The 20,062-nt window shown below is 43.8% G+C and overlaps 2 protein-coding genes and 1 long non-coding RNA gene across 10 annotated transcripts; 1 reads left to right on the top strand and 2 right to left on the bottom strand.

Annotated features, from left to right (window-relative positions):
• Positions 1-11: 11 nt before the first annotated feature.
• On the bottom strand, positions 12-9,217 carry LOC118310322. Of its 3 annotated transcripts, none has more exons than XR_007030935.1 (5): positions 8,737-9,217; positions 8,425-8,561; positions 7,440-8,311; positions 5,683-5,784; positions 12-1,586 (listed from the first exon to the last, which is right to left on the bottom strand). It is a non-coding gene; the product is annotated as an uncharacterized LOC118310322 (long non-coding RNA). The 3 variants fall into 3 exon arrangements; XR_007030936.1 differs by lacking the exon at positions 12-1,586 and having other exon boundaries at positions 5,603-5,784; positions 7,440-7,542; positions 7,851-8,311; XR_007030934.1 differs by lacking the exon at positions 12-1,586 and having other exon boundaries at positions 5,603-5,784.
• Positions 4,445-13,196, top strand: LOC118310189 (protein FAM171B). Its single transcript, XM_035632985.2, has 8 exons — positions 4,445-4,815; positions 5,883-6,116; positions 7,453-7,545; positions 7,805-7,966; positions 8,144-8,314; positions 8,461-8,577; positions 8,687-8,810; positions 9,253-13,196. The coding sequence occupies exons 1-8, from the start codon at positions 4,593-4,595 to the stop codon at positions 10,574-10,576; spliced, it is 2,448 nt and encodes an 815-aa protein (XP_035488878.1). The 5' UTR covers positions 4,445-4,592; the 3' UTR covers positions 10,577-13,196.
• Positions 12,439-19,915, bottom strand: zswim2 (zinc finger, SWIM-type containing 2). 6 transcript variants are annotated; one of them, XM_035632986.2, is made up of 10 exons: positions 19,797-19,915; positions 18,320-18,476; positions 18,137-18,213; positions 16,793-16,833; positions 16,337-16,559; positions 15,808-16,059; positions 15,014-15,098; positions 14,434-14,519; positions 14,087-14,249; positions 12,439-13,966 (listed from the first exon to the last, which is right to left on the bottom strand). In XM_035632986.2, exons 1-10 carry the CDS (start codon positions 19,895-19,897, stop codon positions 13,304-13,306), a joined length of 1,848 nt encoding a protein of 615 aa, XP_035488879.2. In that variant the 5' UTR covers positions 19,898-19,915; the 3' UTR covers positions 12,439-13,303. The 6 variants fall into 6 exon arrangements, with proteins under 6 accessions (XP_035488879.2, XP_035488880.2, XP_035488882.2 ...); XM_035632987.2 differs by having other exon boundaries at positions 18,320-18,470; positions 19,797-19,912; XM_035632989.2 differs by lacking the exon at positions 19,797-19,915 and adding an exon at positions 19,562-19,776.
• Between the last annotated feature and the right edge of the window lie 147 nt (positions 19,916-20,062).

Raw genomic sequence — 20,062 nt, 5'->3', positions numbered from 1 at the left:
AACAGCTCCAGATTTCCATCTTGAGACCAGCTATGATGTTTTTGGTTTTTAAAGACTTTGGTTATAAAACTTTTAACGTTTGGATTTATTCTCATCAATTCCACAAACAATCAAGGAATTCTGGGACCTGCTTTGACTTTTTTGGAGTTAATATTTTATTTTGCTGGTGAATCTTTGAGCACATACTTTGAGGCCCATGAACAATGCATACAATCAGAAAGTCAGAGTAGATCTTGAGAAGTATCTGTCCAAGTATCTCACTTGGTTAAACATCTGATTCGTGTGAATAAGTTGAACTCTTAGAGTTAAGTTCAAATCTTGCAGGTGATGGAAAAACTTTAGGTCTTCAGATCGATGCACAGTCATAGAGTGGGTGGGCAGCTCTTATAATTGGCTCACTGGTTGAACAGCTGCATGCAAATCCTGGCACATGAGTTTGATTCTTGCACGAGAGTTCAAGTCTTGCATGGGTCCAAATCGAATGCATCTGAGAGAATTCTATCCTTCTCTGTCTAGACGACTAATGGTGCGGACGTGCAACTTTAATATTTTCAGGAAATATTCTAAGACCACATTCAAAGTGCTGGTTGATGTACAACAAATGTATGAACGTGATGGTGTATATTAACATGTGATATTGTGTGCAGATGAAGGTCATGAAGTCGGGGGCGGCCCCGAGAGGTTTGCGGATGAGGGGTGATGATGCCCCTCAAGACAAAGGTAAGTAGGGGATAAGAGAAGTAGGGGGTTATACTAAACATTTATCTGTAAACAACAACGCTAAAATTGAACTACAGTCCCCCTCTGCATTGTACAAAACAACAGTTAAGTATATGACGTGATGAGTCACATCAAATACTGACCTGTTGCTTTGTACATCTGGAAAAAAGCAGAGAAAAAAGTTAGTAAAAAGTTACAAACACAATCTTTTAGAAACTACTATTACAATACTTTCTTTCCTTTGCATGGAGACTTCTTTTGAAGAAAAAAAAATTGTTGAATGTATGCCAAGACAAACTTTCTTCACAAAGTTTCGACACAAAGGGAAGTAACAGAATATACTAAACAACAAAGTTACACCTTGATCACAAAGTTCAACTATGTACATTTTAAACATTCATATTGGTCTGTGGAAGAACACAGACCATTTTGATCATTTTGACTTACTGACTGTACCACATTTTTACGTTGAATATACTGTAAGACTTGGTGGTTTTAACAGCATCAGATTTCCATCTTGAGACACGCTATGATGTTTTTGGTTATTAAAAACTTTAGTTATATAAAACTTGTAATGTTGTGATTTATTATCCTGGAATCCACAAGCCATCAGTGAATTTTTGAGCACATACTTTTTCCTACCTAGACCATAATAAGCAAATGTAAATTCCTCAGACCATCTCTAACACACAGTAAAGGCTTCCCGACAGGACTAGTTTTTTTACGATCTGACTTGAAGACGTGCACTTTCTGCACGGAGGTCGAGCTCCTTGGTCCGGTTGAAGAGGACGGCGGAGGTGCTTGATGGTCCTGCGCAGGGTCAGGCTCACAGTGGAGGACAGCTGGAGTCAACGGTGGAGCGCCATCTGGAGGAGCAAAGGGGCTTCTGGTTAGTCTTTCGTTTCTTAAGTTCCTCCTGCTGAGGTGTGTGGCAGTGGGCGTGGTCTACCAGCCTGGCACACCTGATCCTGACCTGCTGCTAAAAGGCAGAGGCTCTCCTAAATTTATGATTTTTGGCAATTTGCTTGGCCATGAAAATTTATTCTACTTGAATACGCGCTAACAAAAGCAGCATTTTTGTAGTGGGTGAACAGCTAGTGTGCCATATAATATTACTGTGGTAGTCATTCTATGAAATTGTCATGATTTCCACAATAAATTCTATCAATGTGTGTAACAAATTTTTAATGGTGCTAACAAATTAAGTCTTGAAGAAAGCTGAAAATGCTGAGCCACTTTTAAAAAACTCAATACGCAGTGGTTTTTCAATAAATTACTTTACAACAAAAGGATTTCATGTCGGCTTCAAAAGCATAACACTGTTGCCTAATAATCACAATTGTGGCTGGAAAATGTACAATTGAGGCCCCTTTTTGTTCTTCGTCTGTCTTTGTGCTTGAGAATCAAGTGACTAGAAATGAGTCTGCTGTTAAAACAAACTGGTTGCCCCAGAAGACACAAAGAATGCTGGAGTTCACACCAAGTTCAGAATAATGAATATCAAAGCAGCAAACTGAGGTTTGGTCATCAAAGACATTTTGAGTGTCCAACTGCAGGCTACAGCTTCAGGACAGTAAGGGATGCAAGAACTTGCAGAAAATGGGCAAACAAAAGTCAAATATTGATTTCAGAGCCTAGTTTTAAGGTTTCCGTGGCTGAGATTTCTGCATCAACCCAAACGCAATGTAGGGAATATCATCTGAGGTCCTGAAAACAAAAACAGAACTAAAAACTACAAAAAATAAATTCAATGTTTATATGTTTTCGTAAAAACAAAGTACTCAGTTTTGGGAATAATCCACTTAATCTATAGTCTAACATTGCTGTACGTTACTGTGATGGCTGTATCCACAACCACAGTTAAAACAAAAAAAAGGTCAAACTTACAGTCTCACCACACAAATTTCAGATTCCAGATAGGTTCAAGGATTCACACACTGCAAAAAATGAAGACCTGTGATAATGATGCTAGTCAAGTAAATTAACATAAAACAAAAGTCAATTTTCCTTTAGTTTCTTGTTTATTGTTATTTGACACTACACTTTTCAAAGTGAGGGGCACAAAATTGGTTTACACCATTTTGTCAGTTCCTTGTAATATACAATTTTCTTTGTCTTTGAGTTACCGTGTCTGCTGCGTCAGTCCTTCCTTCCTGGTTTGGACAAATGGTTTGACTGAGGGTGGAGTCGACTTAAATGCAGAGGCCCAGTAATTGGAGAGATGCATTTGGATGGGGGGAATGGGGTTTCTTTCACAAACAAAAGAAATGCAACGTCTAATCCGTGCAATGGATCCATCGTAGAGAAACTTGGGGCCTCACTTATAAATGTTGCGCTTTTTATTCTTTTGCACAAACAAACATGTTTATGAACGAGGCGCTGATATCTACATTCAGAATGTGAAATGTCGCCAAATGGTTCCGGAGGCTCCTTGATCCATGCTCCATGTGGAAGAGTCGACTGGCAAACAGGAAGTAGAGGATTCCAATTGGAATTATAGGGGGGGGGGGGGGGGGGGGGGGGCTTGGCATGTACTAAGTAAGGTTGAGTCCACAGAGGTGGCGTTTGTTAATGTGACAAAAACTATATAACTGTCCAATCAACCTGAAGCATACTTCAATGTATTTTAATCTACTATCTTGTCAGAACTGATGATTCAGTTTAGAAAATTTTAAGTTAAACATGTTTTCTATTTGTGTCCAAGACAAGACACAATATAGCAGAAGTTATTAATCTATTGTCTGTGTCCTCAATGTGTATAATTCCGATCAGTTACACATTTCAAAGTCACCTATTGGACCAGAATTGTCTTTAAAAGGTCTGAGCTATTTGGTCAGGAATTTAAATTTCTGTCAGCCATTGAGTGTTTACCTGGACTTCAACATTCTCCAGAGCTCAAACCTTCAGAATTGTTCTTTTACACCCTGAACTACTCAACCAGTCACACATCAGGTCTATTTCCTAGAATACTTAGGTCTTAAATCTGATTGTTACACATATGAATCCTCGACCTTAATATTTTTAAATGATAGATCTCCATCAGTGACTCTTTCATTCTCAGTCATGATGACATCAACAATGCAAAGATGTATATGACAGGCTACTTGATGCAAATTTTATGAAAATGGTTCCAACATCAACGAGTTAATATAAAATATGATAAATCAATATTAAATTTGTGACAAAAAAAACCCCGTTACATTTTGACAACCTAATGGAGGTTAAAAACCTGGTATCCAGGATTACCGACAGAGGGCCGCAGACCCCAATGATGTAACATCCAACCGTCTTACCGAAGATGTTCAACACGCACAGACCTCTCACTCTGACGTTCTTTTGTGCTGCACCGACGGCCATCACAATCTTGGTCATGGGAGCGTGCAGCCACTTTCCACTATTTTGATAGGATCAATTAAATATGGTTTGGTCAATGAAATGTGAGAAGATGCTGAAAAGTTCTAGCAATGCAGTGAACACGACGTTACTTTTTTTTTTTTTACATTTGTGATCGATTAATAACTAACAATGTACTAAATACAGCACAAATCACATACTAATATTTACATTTTTACCATTGAAGGCTAACATGTTGATGAGTATGATTTTTTTTTTCTCCCACCGAGTGACACATCTTCCGTCCTACAAGATCTCCGGCCACACACGCCCCAGCTTCAGCACCAGCGCATCCTTTTCGCCACGGGGGTTTGTGCCCCCCCCCCCCCCCCCCTCCTCGGTCCGCACCAAGACTACAAGAAGCCGCGAGAGGGATGAGGCCTCGGTGAAAGGGACAAGCGTTACTGGACCGCGTTCTTCTCCCCCCGAGCTCGTTTCTCGTGGTCCGTTATGTCTGTGAGCCTGCTCCCCCTCCCGCCATGCCCGCCGCCGAACGCCTCCTGCCGCCGCCGCCGCTGCTGCTGCTCCTCCTGCCGTCGCTGCTTCTGATCCCTCGCCTGGATGGGGCGGTGAGGGCGGCGGCGGTGGAGGAGGAGGGCGGCGGCCTGCCCTCGTCTTCGCCCGGGGACAATGGAGTCAACGCCGCGGTCACGGACGCCACCTCCCCGGGACGATTGCTCGGCGCCACGGCTTGGACACAAGGTAATCACAGACAAAGGGGCGCTCACCGGTCGTTCCCTCGTGGTCAGAGAGGATGTAAATCACCCGCAGCACAGGGAACGGTGTGACTCATGGCCAAAACAGCGGCGCTGTGTATCCCGTGTGATTTGTTTTTGTTACACTGAAGCCAATTCGAAGCTCGCTCATTTTGTGCAAACATGAATTAATTAGTTACGGACGTTTGTATTTTCATTAAACCCCCCTATTTCGAACACAGCCCGTTGGCAGATATGAAATGACAAAACATATTAAACTGGTTGCATCATTTTTGTTTACAGGTTCTGAGTAAAGAAAAAAAAGCATGTTTTAAAACCACTGGACAACCTCGTTTCCCAGTAAACGGAACCACTGGGATTAAACCCTGAGACTCCTAATACATCATTTAGAAATGAAAAGGTAAAAGTAAAAGTAGCAGAATAAAGGCCTGTATTATTAAGGCCTTCACTGACACTGTGCGTCTGACATTTCTATTGATAGCCCATTGAATATAATTCACAGGATTAAGGTGTATGATGTGGAGGTTTGGGGGGATTAGGGTTTTTATCTTTTTTGGCCTGAGTATAGGTGATGTATTAATGGGGTGGTAATCCTGTGCTGCTCCACTGATACAGTAGGTGAGTCAGTGTTCTCTGGCACCCTCACTGCTGCAAAGTGTGTTTACATCTGGTGTATGAGCTCGTATGGGAGGTTTACATATACTGCAATCTACTTTCTTTAAAAAAAACCCCACCAGCACTAACTTTAATTAAATCCAACAGCCATATCAGTGTCAACTACAAAATGAAATTTAATATAGCAATATCACACATTAGGAACTTGTTTGTGTTGGCAGGGGAGGAAACATCTTACGTAACGGTGTAGCTCGTCCTCGCCGCCGTCTCTCCGAGTTACATTCTCCCTGCGATTCAGCCATCGCTTGCCTCATCACTTTTTCATGCTTGAGAGAGAGGTCTGCATACAGATGAGAGCGAAAGCAGGAAGACACGAGACGTTTGAACGGGCAGCCACAGGGCTGCCCGAAATGACAATATTACTCTTATTCTCCCCAGATCCACAGTTTCCCCTCAAAGTCCTGGTGAGGGACCTGGTGACCCGTCAGCCACTGGTGGGGGCCTCGGTGGACGTTTACGTGAACCACACTCTGAGGAGCTCGGCCCGCACGGGGACGAGAGGCGAGGTTCTGCTCCGGGTGGCCTACAGTCCGGGCCTCGGTCTGACCCTGCTGGGCAACATGGAGGGCTACGTCCCCAGTCCTCTGCCGTGGAGCACCACCAAGAGACCAAGTGAGTCACCTGTACCCCGCATCAGCCTGGCGTCTTGGCGCTCTGGGTAACAAGACTGAAACTGATAAGTGGGGATAATTAAACTATTGGTTAAAAGCCATTGTAAACAGCTTTTAAGGTGTATTTTTTTCAAAATGTAAGCATCATGGCATACTGAATGCCCTGTCACTGTACATTCTCAGGCGGGTATGAGCGATGGCAGACCTTTTGTCTGAGGAATGTGGGTTCTGGGATGGGGTATAGGGGGTGGAGCCGTCTAGCTATTATTAGGCCGTTTAAAAATGCCAATGCTGTAAACAGAAACAGAATTCCTCATTAAGAGCTGAAGTGATTGCTCCATACTCACTGTGAAAAGAGTTAGACCCCACCTTCCTCCCGAAGGGAGGCTACAGTAAAGAGGATTGTCCAACAAGGATCGATCGGTCTATACAGAACAAATACAATGAAGGCAATAGTTCTTCGATCAAGGACACGTCGCTCTCATAGATTTGTCATTTTTAGCTGTATAAATAGAACGAGGCGATTAAAAGGTTGAAAAAAAACACTATGACTGAGGGAACTGCATTATTCATCATCCTCATTACATATTAATGAGACTGTCTGCAACAAACACACAACTTGTCACCGAGGTTCGATGAAGCAGTCTGCGCTCTCGCAGCATACGGTCAAAATGTAACTGAACACCGTGTCCCATGCTCATTTTATTGATTGTTTCCTATACAGCAGCATGTACCATAGGGTAGAGGTGAAACGTACCCCCTGCCTCAGCAAACTGTCTTTGTCCTGCAATGGACCAGAGGCAGAGGGGGGGATGGGGGCTCTTTAGCGCCGCCGCTCTTGTGCCTGTGTAAAAAAATAAAATAAAAACAGAGGGGGGCCTGGGTCTTAGGCTCCATTGTCTGTGTTGCCACGTCCTCTTGCTGGCCTGAATTAATCAGAACATTAGCAGAGGTGCCAGCCCTCTGCTAATGCATTTGAAGGCAGAGATGGAGCAGGTGTTATGAGAGAGAAAAAAAATCACAGCAATAAAAAAAAAGAAAAACAGGAAAGAGTGTCGTCACGTGGCGAGACCTGCTTTGCATCTTCTGAAGCGCCTCCCTATTGTGTTCTGCTGAGCCCTAAAAAGAGACTGGAGGTGCTGTTGCCATCTGCTGGTTAAGGTGCAGGTTGACAAGTCACTAAAACAGCTTTCATGTCCCCAGAGAAAGAATGACAACAGCCTGAATGTGGGTTATTATTATTTTCTCTTGTTACACCTGCAACTATCTATACAATATTCTGAACTAAATGAGAGCAGTAGTTTTTAATTGTGTGACCTCTGACCTTCTCCCTGCAGTTTTCTCTGCGGTGACTTTGCTGCTGCTCCCTCACAGCCAGGGGAATGTCTGGTTGTTCGAGGACTCAGTGCTCATCACCAGGAAGTTACCTGGTGAGTTAAGAGAGAGCTTTGACTGCGTATCGATAATTTCCCTTGTCAGTTGCATTTTGCATGTTAAGATCTTAAGAAAAAAACCTGATAGTTTTTCCCTGAATAAACAGAGTTTGGGTAGTTTGAAGTTTCAGTTGACAGATTAATCGCTAATGAAAATAATCGCTAGTTGCAGCCCCTTAATCTGTCTTTTTTAAAACCATCTTCTGCCTTATTACCCAGATTTGAGTTTAATCATGTCACATTTTTTTCCTCACAGACAGTTCCTCTCAGCCGAAGGTGAAATTCCCCAAGAACCTTCTCACCATCTCGGATAAGAGCAACGTCTCCTCTGTGTCGGCGTTCCTGACCGTGCCACAGCACCATCTGGCGAAAGACTGCGCCAACTGCACTCCGGGTATCATCAGCAGCAGCAAATCAGGTGAGCGCTAAATAAATAAGGCCTCATACATTTTTTAATTGGTTTATTCCTGAGTCTGGACAATTTGAATGCCTTGGCCATGAAGACAGAAATAAAAACCCTCATATTTTTTGCACGTTTTACACAATTTATATAATGTTAAATGTACATATCCTTTACTTGTCACTTTACCCGCAGTGTTCAGGAGCATAGAGCTGAAGGCAGTGGCTGCCGTCAGTGTGCTGCTGTACTCAGGTGATGAGGAGCTCCAGGTTCGAGGGCCCATTCAAATCAGCCTGCCCCTGGGACGCAGCACTCACCTGCGGGCCTCCGATACTGTGCCAGCCTGGGCCTTCGATCTAAAGACTGGTACAAATAAAGATTAAAGGAGCGACTTAATCCCATTATTGTTTAATACACGAATAATGCATGTAAAATGACGACATATATATATATGGAGAAAATATTGTGATTGATACCATTATGTGCAAATAGTAAACCGTCTCTGTTTGAAGGTGCCTGGGCGAATCAAGGCCTCGGGATAGTGAAAACTGTCGGTGACCAACTGGTCTGGACCTACACCGCTTCCCATCTGGGCTACTGGATCGCTGCACCCCTGCCCTCCGGACACAGTAGGATTACATTCACATGCCAACATTACATTGTGTATACACAGTTTTGTTTAAGTGGCTTCATTTTTCCATAAATATTTGACAACTGTTTATAAATCTCCCCGTTTAGATTATCTGGGCCATGGGAGCACCATGGATTTCTTGTCGTACCACACCTACCTGCTGACCGGAATTCTGGGAGGAACGTTGGCTGTAGTAATCGCATTTCTTTCCTTGTTGCTGTGTCACTGTGGGTAAGAAATCTCAGAAAACGTTATCACGCAGGTTCCAGTTTATAGCATTCTAAACATTTGTAAATATGAATAATTCTCAGAATTGGGAATATAGATCAGTCTTGGCTACAGACATCTCTGAGACACAAAAAGAGCAGTGATAGTATCAAGCAACAGTCATTTCTAAGCACACAAATTAAAGGTGATGGAAATTCCGTTGACTATCATATAAAATATACCAATGGTGCTAAAAATACATAAAATAGTTAATTCCTTTAAGGGGGACTTTTCTTTTGAACAAAGAAATACATTTCTTACAAGTACAACGTTGAATTCATAAGCAAAAACAAACCATCAGTCCATTGGTCAGCATTCTGCCACAGCCTAACTTGCTTTAAATCAGTCTAACAAGTCCAGAAACTACTACATCATCTTGAATGAATTCTGTTTCCCCCACATACAGAGGTTCTCATCGAGAGCCAAGGAGGAGGAGGGCCCGCTTCTCCAAACTCACAGTTTTGAAAAAGGACCAGACCACCTCCACCCACATGGAGGAGGGTTTGTTGTTCCGATCGGGCGATAACAGCCTTGCTTCCTGCAGCGTCCAGTGTGAACCCTCGTCCACCCCGAGGCACAAGGCCAACTACAACATCTACGTGGAGGATCCGGGGAGTCGCCCTGCGGCTCCGCTTTATGAGAACGTCGCCCCGGATCGGATCAAAGGTCCCCAGCCGCAGCCTCGCTACATTAACGGCGGCGAGGTGGCTCGACTTCGGGAGAAGTCGGAGCAGAACCGCGCCAACATAAACTCGGACAGCTTCTTTCAGGACAAGCTGGTTCATATCTACAACCAGCCGGTGGCCATCATTCAGGCCCCAGAGCTTTTCGGCGCTCAGGAGCAGCAGGTGTCGGGCTGCAAGTCTGCCACTTTCCCACGCAATGGAGCGGAGTACGACGCCCACTCGGAGTCCGCGAGTAAAGACAGCTACACCCAGACACTACCCAAAGTTCCTCACCAACACTCCCAGGGCGGGAGCAGCCCACAGCAGACCAGCCAAGATGAGCCCCAGCCTCTGGAGACTCCTCCTCCAGGTCAAGGCCCCAATGCTGGTGTGTGGGGACGCTACAGTAACCTCCTTGAATCCTCCGTCTCGGTGCCTGGGACGCTGAACGAGGCGGCGGGTATGGAGGCCTTCAGCGGCGGGCACGGGGTGCCCAGCGAGCTGCAGGGGATCTCAGAGCGCACCTTACTGGAGCTGATGCGGGGCAAGTCCTCATCACATCACCCCAGGGCGTGGTTTGTCTCCTTGGACGGGAAGCCGGCGGCGCAAGTTCGCCACTCCATCATCGAGCTCCAGAGCCGCCACCGCCCACCGAGCAGCAACGACACCAGCCTGGACTCGGGCGTGGACATGAACGAGCCCCAGCAGAACCTCCGCGAGACGGAGCGCGACCGGCGTTCGATCAGGGCCTCGTCCTTGCCACACCACGGCAGAGGCGGGCGTTACGGCGAAGAGCAGGACCTGAGCAGCAGCGAGAGCGGCACCACAGCCACCTGCACGCCAGAGGACCCTTCCCTGAGGAACATTTTGGACGGGAGCAGCGGGGCCATTCCCAATATTCCGGAGGAGAGAGACGGGATGGACACGTCCAGCGCTCAGGAGGACAGTGAGTCAAGGGGTACGCCGCCGCCGCGGCGCCTGAGGAAGGTGAGGGAGAAGGTCAAGGCAGAAAAACGGAGTGCCAAGCACGTCCGCGAGGGGAGACCTTTGACCAAGCGAAGTTAAGAGCATGGTTAATGATCACATACGTCCAGGCGAGCATTGTAATTTTTAATTTAAACGTCCCATTAGCTTTTTAGTGAGCTCTCTTTCATCACACGACTTCGCCATAAGTGCTGAGTGATGCAAATTAGTTCCCGCCAAACTTACGCAGGCATCGTTGTTGTTTAGTTGTGACTGTGCAACTTTGCCAAAGAACGCATAAGCTAGCCGAAGAAATAAAGCAGGTCATCCACGTCACGTCGAAGCGTTGCGTATAGCTGCCGTTAAGAGAAGTTTGCGCACCACATTTTCCCCCCGTCCTCCCGAATCCGACTATCACCAGCGAGATTCTTCACAGCGACGTGTCCGTGTGAACACGTTTATCCCCGTAGTACCGTGTCCTGGCATTAAAGAGGGTGCCTTCTCACTGCCTGTAGTCATAGATTAAATATGGTTACACAAGGCGCCGTGTTTGTCTGTGTTCAGTAAAATAATCTGGTGAGTTTGCAGGATGGACACAGATACAGCTCAATGTGTAGTGCACTTATCCTCACCACGAATGCCTGCTGTAAATTGAATAAGAGACAGAAAGCTTTTCCTCCCGGTTTGTAGTGCCGCCATCTTGTTTTGATCATCATGTAACTTATCATAATCAGCTCTATCAGAAAAAAAAAAGATTTTAACTTGTGACATGAAATGCGTTGTCTTATCAGATTGCCTAAAAACTAACATCTAATGTTAGTTAAAATTGATTTCGCTTCCACTTTCCACCCGTGACCAATTCCAGCGCTGAACCCCCCCCCCCCCGATGGCTTTTGGAGTAAAACATTGATGTACATTGTAAAGCTAAGCTGCCATTTTAATCACACCTGATATTCAAGGTTTTTTAAGACTACACTTGTTGGAAGAATGCATGAAAATGAATGTTTTCCTTTTGTGTACAAAGATATTTCTTTGCAAAGTTTACTTTAGAGCTGACGTTTTGTCGTTAGAGCCGTTGGATTACCAAGTGAGTGACTGATTTTGTTCCGTTTGAAAGGAGACTCAGTGACGTGCTGCCAATTATAACTCAGTAATGACTACAAAGATAAAACTCCAGGATTTATGTACTATGAGAGTCACAATTTACAATATAACAATCACATGGACATATAATAAAAATACAATTTTTCACAACATACATGGGCACCCACAAGATCTGGCACTAAAACATGTGCCGTGTTGTCTTTATGGGATTAATCAGTGTGTCATGTACAGTATTTTTCCTTGCAAACTATTTTCTTGACAACACTTACATCGTTCCAGTCGGTGCCTTGTAGATTCACTGATACAGATGCTAACAAAAATATATATATAAATATATATTTCCTGATTAGATGGACTATGGACTTGCTTCGAGAGATATGACTAAAGAGAGAATCGCAATTTTAAACATGAAATCTCTCAATAAGTATTTCATTGATTGTTCTCGGATGTTGTTCAGACATTGACACATTTTGGGGGTTCCCTTTAATTTTCATCTAGTGCCACCATCAGCTCAAAATTTCAATGCATACTTACAAAACCAAGGCCATTCCCATCAGCCTCAGTTGTGTTTGTGATTAGTCTCATATTTTCGTAGCGCATATGAGCAAATATGCTCACATTCTAATGTGCTGAAAGAAGATTGTGACCTTGGTGAATATAAAATGTGCTTAGCATCAGCATGTTAGTACGCTGAATTAGCCTATAGCACAAAAAACAGCCCATTTGTTACGAACAACCTTCCCAGAAACATACATCTTCGGTGTGTAAATATTACAACAATTACAAAAGTAAAAAACGACCTCATTGCCTATTTGTGATAAAGGTTTAAGAAGAAAAAAAAACACTATAAATACCAGAAAAATGGTTCCACTAGCAATATTTATTACAAGTCAATTCACTTTGCAGCAACAGCTTTGCCATATTTAGTCTTCCTCCATGGTCCAACTGGAAAAAACCTTTTTAAATAATGAGTTCACTTTGTATGTGTATAAGCCACATTCATGTGCTTTTTTTCTATGTATATAGCAAAGCGACATCTTATGTAAAATGTGACTGTGACTTCATATCATTTGTGATGTTTTTTCTACAGCAGAGGTCTGAGAGGTGCATCAGTGTTTCACTCGATGGTTGAATTACTTTTTTTTTTTTAAAGCATCCGTCATTCGAGATGTGGTATCAATGTGAATTGTTCTAGGATTTGATTTTTTTGTCATGGGACTGTGCAAGAAGCCTGAACTTTGTATTTTTAATTTTTTTTTAATGTAGCAACTAGTGGAGCACTTAATCGTTCAAGTACACTAACAAAATCAGCTGCCAGTTTATCCCGGCTTCACCAGCAACACGAGGAGTAGTTTGGTTGACACTTTGTGCTGATTTGCTCACGAGCAAATGAACCCTATACTGCCACTCCCCACTAAAGAGTGATCTCGCTGAATGTATCCGTATCGATTTGTGTTTCTATAGTGTTCTCCTCTTGTGTCCCGCCGCTAAACCTCACAGGCTTTTTTTGTTTATCGCCGGGTGGGCACCTCCTGTTTACCTCTGTAGTAATGGTAGTGTTATTATTAGTCTTGCCTTTATTTTGTGCACTAAATTAATAAACTTTACTTGATACCAATATCTTTGTGTTTGATTAAACATCTTAATATTATTTTACAAACACTTATTATTTGATTGTGAAATGTAAGTGCAGATACACCGCTAAAACTAAAATAAGGCCAAAGTTTAAGATTCTTTTTTTCTCCGTTGCTGTGCGTTTATCAAGAGCCTAAACATTCTTGGGTCTGAAGTAAGTTTCTTGTTGGTGAATTGTGTAGTAACCAGGCATTTTCTTTCTGGCCATGCTGGGAAGGCCACAGTCGCTGCGTTGCCTGGTCTGCTCACACCTACGAAAGGCTTCACCTGTGGCTGCTCGCCGACTTTTACCACAGGTATATAAGGCGAGGACGCAGAGCTGTCTGTCTTTTCTGAGGAACATGTGTTTACTCTGTCACCTGAGTTAGATGCGCTTGGCTGGTCAAAAGAACCGCTTTCAGGAATAACTAGACTTTGTTGTTTCTGCAATACTCCTTCTTTTGTTGCAGCATTTGCGGTGGTGATGCATAGGCCAAAAAAACGGTCACTTAACTCTTGTGGGATGTTTATGGTTTTTGCAGGACCGTGTGAAGGAGCAGTCGTGGCACTCCTGTGCTGCAGTTGCACTCCTGGGAGGAACAGGTCACTGAAGATGTGTTCTGGTTTGGCAGAGCCACCGGAGCGGTCGGAGGCCGACTCCTGGGCGGTCTTCTTTTCCCGGCTTCCCCAAGTCGAGGGATCATAAATGACAAATCCATCCAAAGGGCAGGAGTTCGACTTCCGCAGGATCCCGTCCACACAGCCTGTGTGGAACTGAAGATGTGTGCCAACGTGTGGGGGAGAGGGAAAAAAGGGGGCGTTGATATATTAGTTTCATTCCTTAGTAATATATTGATGGACAGGAAGACTCTGGGTTGCAAGCACCAGTTTTACCTTGTGCTGGCAGGGTAGAGTTCGGACGCACTGGCCCAGAGTGAAGTTCAGCAGACAGATTCGACACTGCTGCCCCTCGTCCAAGAGCCGAGACCCCGATCTCACCCGGACCGTAGCCAGACAACCCAACACGTTTTCTGATAGATGGTCTGCAGGGATGATGCTGAGGATAGAGATGGAAACACAGAAAAGGAAATATCCAATCAATTGCATTACATTATTAGTAAATAGCAAGTTATTCTGCTGACTAAGAACCTTTTGTTCCTGCGGAAACACCATGTTTACTGAACACACATTTGATTATTACACATCAAAAATTTGTTTTCTGGCCATATTCAACAACTCGCCTGTCGTTTGCTGTCTGACAGGTGGCTCCCTCTGGCTCAAAACTCAACAGGTCCTGCGCCACGAGACGCCACTCGTCTCTTCTTTTCTGTTTCAAGAATACTCGGTGCCATTAAAAAATGCACAGGTTATTTTTTGTTTCATCATTTTCTCACACTCTTGTTCAAACACATGACATATGGTATTGGTTTAGGGTTTAAAGAGGAATCATTATTCCTTACGTTATTTGTTTTTAGTCTACACAGGTTGTATGTATATTATTCACTGAATTGAAATTTTGGGTGTGGCTCCTGGCCTATTACAGGCCAAGATGACATTGGTTAGAAATGAGAAGATGACAATACAGTAGGCCTCAGCTGTAGTGAAGTCGTGCTATGACACATAAAGACATGTCTATTGTTCTATTTTGAAATTTATATGGGCTTTCTAATGGCATATTTATTCAGTAATCTTTCAGTATTAATTTTCTTAATGGTCGGTGCATTTTGTGCTGTTGCACTGTGTATTTACAGTACACTCCACACAATGTATGCAACTGTGACCTGATGAATGGAAGCCTCAGGTGGGGGACCGTCTGCTTACTGTACGTGAAGCAAACGGATGCTGTGGGTGGCAGCCTTTCTTCAAGCAGTCCTCGCACAAATAGAAGTAACTGCACACGATGCATCTGGAAAAAAAACATCAACATCAACATCAATTGTAGAAAACATGGGTAATTCCTGGTCAAAATCGTCCCACTTGGGGGCCCTGTCGTTATATTGAAATTTGGCATGCTGAATTTGGTCATAAAATAAACTGGTGTAAACGAAAAATGGCACATCGCCGATCGCTATCAAGGGAGATTATACATCTTTGGCAACGGCTCGCAAAAGCAAAAGTTGAAACTATCTGGAGCTGCTGATGACCTAAAAAGATACGTTTTGACCACTTAGACCACTATAATTACTCATGATGCCGTTATTCTTTATATTGGGGATAGCATACAGGAAAAGAGCTTTAAAAACAACAGGAGATCAATTTGTCGGTGACCTCTATTAAGGGAGATATGGCACATCAAATTCACGCAGTCCCCCACAAATAAATTCAATCCCAAATCTCCCTTAATAGCAATTTTGGTTTCTAATATGACCTAACCAGCAATCCCAATTGTATTAAAATCCATGACAATGCGGACCAAAAGTGAAAATGATTTTACCTGGAATTACCCAGATGGGAACATAGCATGACAAGGAAATTATGGTTTAAGGTTTGATTCGGTATCACAACGTCTACCATGTCAATTTTATCTTACAAACGTATGACTACAATTCAAATAATGTGATTCATAGCTACATAATACTGATGACTGCTTGTGGTTCACACAGACATGGGCTTACTTGAAACATTCGCCAGTGATGGGGCAGACCCGACAGACGTGACAGACGACCCCCAGGTGTCGGTTCGGCTTCTCTCGCTCCGCAGCGGTGAAGAGCTTTGTCGCATTTTTCACCTGCTCCTCGAGCAACTTCACGGTGCTGAACGCCTCCCTGCACAGGGGACACGTCACCGTCTCTACGTGGCCCGTGAGCTTCTGGTGATCTGCCCACACTTTCATGCAGGAGATATGGACGTTATTGCCGCAACCGAACCTGGTGCGAGACGAGGACGGCACAGAGCAGAGGAAGATTTTCCACATAAGTTTGTTGTGTTTGAAAGATGTGTCCTGTTCTGTTAATACCAAGAGATTTGAGGCCGATTTTTATTACATCCTAAAGTCTGTGCTGGTGGTTTCCGCCGAACCTGCTCTGTGTCACCAGCTGAACGCGCTGCAGCGGAACCGACAGTTCCGTATGTGGGGTCATGATCTGGCCAGAAGTGCAAACAACATGACCGTACTGGAACACTGACCCACAGCCCCCCACACACCTGCAGTGAGACACGGGCAGTTTCTTCTCCAGCAGCTCCTCTTGACAGATGGGACACACGTCCCCGGCCTGGATCAGCTTCCGGCAGACACTTCCAGCCACCTGGCCCCTGACTACTTGGCTCGGGCTCCCCGGAGCGTTCTCCATCCGCTGGGCTTTGTCTTGGTGCAAGCCGTGGAGCACGTCCAAGATCTGTCTCTCAACAAGTCCATGTTGAAATGAATCTAGTGCAGAGTTATTTTGAATGGTCACGGTGTCAAGAGGAGGACATGTGCAAGGGCGGGTCACTTATGAACTTTGCGAACGTAAATGACCACGGGTTACAACATGATCAAATCATGGCAGCTATCTAAGCAAATCTTCTTTTCAGGTCTTTAAGTGTCCAACAAATTGGGAGGCTATGTATGGTCGAGTCATTCTTAAGTAAACGTCATGAAATAAAATCAAAACAACTTACATTCATGCTCCCTGGGTAGTCTGAATTTCCGCAGCAAAACCCTTTAATGATAAAAATTAGAGGTTTATTCAGGTAGAGTAAGTAGAGCTGATGCCAGCTTTACTTTTCCTCTGGCCAGGCAAACACCTGGAGACTGGCGTTTGCCAGACTCCAGGTGTTGTGTGAGTGAGTTGAATCACCCTGCTCTCTTTTGACTCGCTGCGTTTGGGGAGCAGGTTCATCCCCTTTAAAGGTATGTTTAATGATGTGTATGTTGACTGACTGGAATACCTATTGAGTGTCATCTGTGTTACCTGACATGTCCTGCGGGTTGGGGCAGCAGTGACAGGAGCCAGATCTGATGTACAGAGACTGAGGTAACTTATCTAACCTGAGGCTGATTTGGTAGACGGCATGATGTATACTAACAGTTTGTCTTTTTCATTTTAGGGTGGTCATAGCCACTGCTGTTTTGCTTGTTTGTGTTACCACTGTATTATTTTAACTATTGCCTGTACATTTGTAATGTTGATGCCAACTGCTGGGGGTCGCTAGGGTTTTTAGTCTTTTCATGTTCTTCCTACCTCAACCACCACTATAGCTTTGTGTCCTAGCCAGACAAACCTGCCTTGGTGTGAGGTGAAACTGTGCACTTTATTAGCACTGCCAATATTATATTGCTTGCTGTGTCTTAAGGTGGTGGGACCCAAGTGCGCATGTGTGATTGTGGCATATTCAGGTTCCTGGGAACACTGCGGTAGCCCGTGAGTGGTCTGGCTCACGGTCTCCGTGGTGTCTTTTTATCATTAATCTCTTTTGCACCCACTTTCCCTAGCGACCTTGGCCTGTTGGCATTAACAGTTTTTTTGCCTTTTACCTGTTCTAATTGTTGTTTAATAAATTGGTCCCTTTGTGATTAAAGTACAAATAGAACCAACACTTGTTAAAATAAAACTCAAACCTACTCTAGCCTCTAAATTGTTTTCCCTTGGGATGTCTCCTCCAGGTGGCGTTGTCTTAACATTGCTCTTTATCATCAGTAAATTCACTGTTACACATAAATACAAATTCTTTCATTAGTAGGCCTGGATATCTTCAGAATCTCAAATATATTATAGTTGTGTTTTTCAAAAGAATTAAAACCTTCTTTTACGCAGTCAAGTTCTGCAAAAATTTCAATCTTTTTAAAATTTCAAACAAATGATAGTACGCGTTATCATCTTGAACAGTTTAAAGTGCTACTCTGACTTAAAAATACAATTCCACTGTTAAAGATCACTGGCTGCACAAATATGAACATTAAAATTAAAAAAGGGCCCTCGTGTAGATCTTTGACTATAACAACATAACATGTTTCATTGATACCAGCAGATGTGTTGGCACGGCTCCCGCTCCTTGGTGAACACAGGGCACGTGCAGGTATGTGGGTCACCCAAGCACACCTGGACAACATGAACAAGGGAACATGTTGGGATACATTTGGATAGAAAAAAGTCCTTTTTTTTTCTGGGAGTATCAACAACACACGACCTGAAGTAAATGGTTTACCTTGTGGTTTCTGGTGGCGCCCTCCTCTTGGAGCAGAAATCCCGTGGGGCCGTAGGATTTGAGGAGGAACACCGTCGTGCTGAGGGCCTGATCCTGGCGGAGACTCACCGCGTCGCTGGCTGTTTTCCTCCAGGACGTGTTCCGAAACATCCTGTGGCTGACAAGACAATCAATCAACTACTGTGCTTTCATAATTAAAAAAATGAGGGCGTGGGGTATCATAAAAGGAGCATTGGTTTTAAAAACATTTATGCAATATTTTGTTCAGCTTGAGTATGACCATTACTATAGAAATACATCTTGGAATGTGTCTCTTTCGTCAGAATCATCTCCACATTAGAGGTATGAACAAGTCATTTACGGGGGGTCCTTTCTCAGCTGCACACTTGACTATGATATTCCCTCGTGTCCCACGACGGGGCAATTTGGGAGGCTATTGGATTAAGTTCTCAGCCAGCAATTATGTCTCGGCAGAACTCCACAGACTATGGAAAGGCCACTGCAAAAAAAAACCTTCCCACAGCTCTATAAATGTGTTACAAGTTTAGTCCAATGCAACTTCTAGAAGCAGCAGCCAATATAATTATGTAATTGGACGTTTTTTGATTATGTTTGGATGAAAAAATAGTGCACGAGTTATGTGCTGGCTGGAACTCTGGGTTTGCCCTTACAGAGGATGGTTCCTTTATTATTTCCTGTAAGTGTCTATGCGGTTCGTCAGAAATTGTGCTTGTCGTCTTAGGGGGGGTGGTCTCGGTCTGGATTGTATGTCCAAATGTGGTCAACTGTCTGGCCTCTGAGAGGATCCACTACAATGATGGTGTGTGAGCCTTTGATCACAGGAGTGTGTGTGTGTGTGTGTGTGTGTGTGTGTGTGAGAGAGACTTTGATCCTTGCATCAACAGGGATTGTGCGACTTGTGACAATTATTCACCAATCAACAAGCACTTGGTCATACAAGAAGGGTCATAAACGACACAAATCAACCGTGTAACATGTACACAACTGTAGCTGTAGAAGAACACTGTAACACAACCCAGAAACACTATTAGCAGTCAGCTTTGAATCGCATCCTGTAAATAGACACAAATAGACGTTCTGCTCATCGAAACACCCCAGTCGAGGCTTGGCCCCTGGTTTACATGGGAACAGGTGAACCGTTTGGCTATGGGTCGAGCCACCTGGTTGTTTAACTCGTGCACACTGCACACATGACTAATTCAATACTAAATGTTACTGTACCTGGGAATAGCTCGGGGTTTCGTTGGTGTGTATGTGTATTTTTTTTTCAAAGTTTAGCCTCAAACTATCCCAATTTGAGACCGACCAACGACGGAGTCTGACATTAAACTTTTTTCGAACTCGTCACTAATTAGGGCTAATTTGTCGACAACTGGCGACTATTTCCGGTTCGACGCCGCTGGGACCCGAGTTGTCGGTTTTAAAAACGTAGTAAATACCACAAAATACTAAACACCTGGAAACTCGTCTGTCTTTTCCTCTTCCCCCCTTTATTTTCTTCAGTAAATCCCTCAAGACCGTCAGCAACTTCCTGATGTTTGGGGAAGCCGTAGCCATGGTTACCTGCCTGTTGCCATGGTTGTCTTCCACCCGCAGAGGGTGCTGTTGCTGAGGAATAGAATCATTGGGCTTATTATATATACATACAGTATATATTCACAGCAATAATGCAATATAAACGGATATTAAAATTAATTTTTAAAAAACATAATAAATGACTTA

This window comes from Scophthalmus maximus, chromosome 1, assembly GCF_022379125.1.
Source record: "Scophthalmus maximus strain ysfricsl-2021 chromosome 1, ASM2237912v1, whole genome shotgun sequence".
NCBI lineage: Eukaryota > Metazoa > Chordata > Actinopteri > Pleuronectiformes > Scophthalmidae > Scophthalmus > Scophthalmus maximus.
The sequence above is the reverse complement of the archived record's forward strand: the minus strand, read 5'-3'. Positions and strand labels throughout refer to the sequence as shown.